The 2,551-nt window shown below is 42.9% G+C and overlaps 1 protein-coding gene across 1 annotated transcript; it reads left to right on the top strand.

Moving 5' to 3' along the window:
• Positions 1-1,450: 1,450 nt before the first annotated feature.
• Positions 1,451-2,230, top strand: LOC115956974. Its single transcript, XM_031075230.1, has one exon. It carries the CDS (start codon positions 1,451-1,453, stop codon positions 2,228-2,230), a length of 780 nt encoding a protein of 259 aa, XP_030931090.1.
• Positions 2,231-2,551: the final 321 nt, after the last annotated feature.

Genomic DNA, 2,551 nt, shown 5'->3' with positions numbered 1-2,551 from the left:
TATGAGTGCCTCCCTCCCTTGACCTAGGTCTAAGGGTAACGTTTTTCCTCTCTTTTTTTCTAGTTTTTGACGCTATGGCTAATGACGTAGTAACTAGTTTGGGTAATATGAAGTTGACATCTGATGAAGATGAGGTGATTCCCATCTTTGATGAAGGTAGATTGGCGGGTTTGGAAAGTTGTAGTCTGAGTCTTATTGGGAAGTTCTTAACATGTAAGCCGTTTAACAAAAGAGCGGCAAAGAACATGTTGCGAAGGGCATGGGGTTTGGAAGATAGTTTACAAATTATTGAGGTAGGTCCGAATCTCTTTCAATTCAAGTTTCACTCGGAGTTCGATATGGCTCGAATTTTACAAAATGGTCTGTGGTCTTTCGATAACCAATTATTGCTGCTTCAAAGGTGGCAGAAAGGGATGACTGTGGGGAACATTAGATTAGAGCATGCTTCTCTTTGGATCCAAATTTGGGGTGCGCCGTTTGATATGGTTTCCCCCAAAGTCGCAAAGGAAGTTAGTAGTCGTCTTGGTCTTGTTGAGGAAGTAGAACGGAAGCGAAGGCAAGATGATCCTAATTTTTTTATGCGTGTTAAAGTTGCATTATCGATTGGGAAGGCATTGCGGAGAGGAAGCTTTATTGCTGGGTCAGATGGTGTTCAAACGTGGGTATCGTTTAAGTATGAACGACTGCCTCTGTTTTGTCATTATTGTGGTATGTTAGGGCACGATGTGAAGCACTGTGCTTCTCACTTTGCTATCACTCAGAATGGAGGGGAGATTGAGTATCAATACGGGGACTCTTTATGTGCCATGGGAGGACGCCCACGATCCTTTTCACCAAGGAACACGGATGCTAGCACTGGTGCAACAAGGGAGCAAGGATTTGAGGAATCTACAAGCAACTGTCCAAGGGAGATGGCATCACCGGCGGCAGGTTTAGAGACTACAAACCCTAGCAGGTCAGTTGAGATGGATTCTGTAATTCTAGGGGCTGCGCCTCTGTTTCAAGATGTTAATGATGTGGATAAGGAAAGTTATGCTTACGTGCAGCATGGAAACTGTAGTGGACAGATACCAAATTCGGTCTTGAAGGATAACGTGGTTGAACAGCCAACTGGTTTGGAATTAATTGATGTGGCAACGGGTGAGCTGGTTAATGAGGTTAGTAGGTCGGATTGCCACAGAATGAACAGCAAAGAGGATCAGGCTGTGGCTACTGTTTTAAAGCCCAAATCCACATGGACAAGGATCAATCGTATGGATTTTGGGCTTGGAGGACTATCTAAGGCTCTCATGCTACCAACCCGTGGGAAAAGAAGCACTAAGTCAAAGTTGAAGGAAGGGCAGCGTGAGGTTCTGTGAGGCAGGGAAACTAAACAGGTAAGAGTAAGGAGTAAGGATGTTTTTGATAACATTATATCGGCGGGGGTGGAGAGCCACCCTTGCCGGGAGCAATGAGGATCCTAAGTTGGAACTGCCAAGGGCTTGGGAGCCCTTGGACAGGTCAAAACCTTCGCAAATTAGTGAGGGAACAAGCTCCCACTGTATGTTTTCTTATGGAGACATGCTTAGATACAGAGGGCTTTAATACTCTGTATGGTGATTTTGCGTTTCAAAATAAGATTATTGTTAAGTATCCGGATGGTGGTGGTGGTTTGGCTTTTTTATGGAAGGATGATATAAAGTTAGAGGTAGTTAACTATACAGTAAATCATGTTTTAGCTAAGGTAACAGAAGAAGATGGCGTTGTGTGGTTCATGACAGGTTTTTATGGGTGGCCGGAGACACAACAAAAATTCAAGTCTTGGAAGCTCTTAGAACACTTGAAGACTTTTGTGGAGGAACCTTGGTTATGTTTTGGAGACTTTAATGCTATTCTCCATTCCTCAAAAAAGCAAAGCACTAGGCAGCCCCAAACTGCACAGATAGATGCTTTTCAAGAAGCTTTCGATAGTTGTCAATTAGAGGATATAGGTTATAAAGGTTATCCATTTACTTGGACTAACAAGAGACCTAGTGATGCAAATACCAGAATGAGATTGGATAGAGCTGTGGCAACAAAAGGGTGGATAGATAATTTTCCAATTAGTAATGTGGTGCATCTTCTTCCTCATGCTTCAGACCATATTCCTATTACTATCCATGTTCAAAAGTTTAGGAGGCAAAATAGAAGAGCTGATCGAGGTTTTAAGTTTGAAGAAAGTTGGTTGTTATGGGATGACTATGAGGCATAGATTCAGCAAGCTTGGAGCATGTCAGGTAGTGGGGAGGAGGGTCTAGCAGCTGTACATGCGAAAATAAGGGCTTGTGGGGCTGATTTGAAGGCGTGGGGAAATACGAAGGCTAAACCCGAGGAGAAAGAGATTAAACTTCTTCAGGATCAGCTTGATAGAATCAATAGAGCTGATACTACTGAGGAAAGTAAGGAGGAATATTTGGTGATTAGCAAAAAATTGGATGAGCTGTTGCTAAAGCAGGATATTTACTGGGCACAACGGTCTAGGGTTGCATGGTTAAAACATGGAGATAGAAACTCCAAATTTTTCCATTCAAAG

Source organism: Quercus lobata, chromosome 8, assembly GCF_001633185.2.
Source record: "Quercus lobata isolate SW786 chromosome 8, ValleyOak3.0 Primary Assembly, whole genome shotgun sequence".
Classification (NCBI taxonomy): Eukaryota; Viridiplantae; Streptophyta; class Magnoliopsida; order Fagales; family Fagaceae; genus Quercus; species Quercus lobata.
The sequence above is the reverse complement of the archived record's forward strand: the minus strand, read 5'-3'. Positions and strand labels throughout refer to the sequence as shown.

Coding starts and splice junctions, on each gene's coding strand:
- LOC115956974 (XM_031075230.1), top strand. CDS start 1,451: ATGAGGATCCTAAGTTGGAACTGCCAAGGGCTTGGGAGCCCTTGGACA.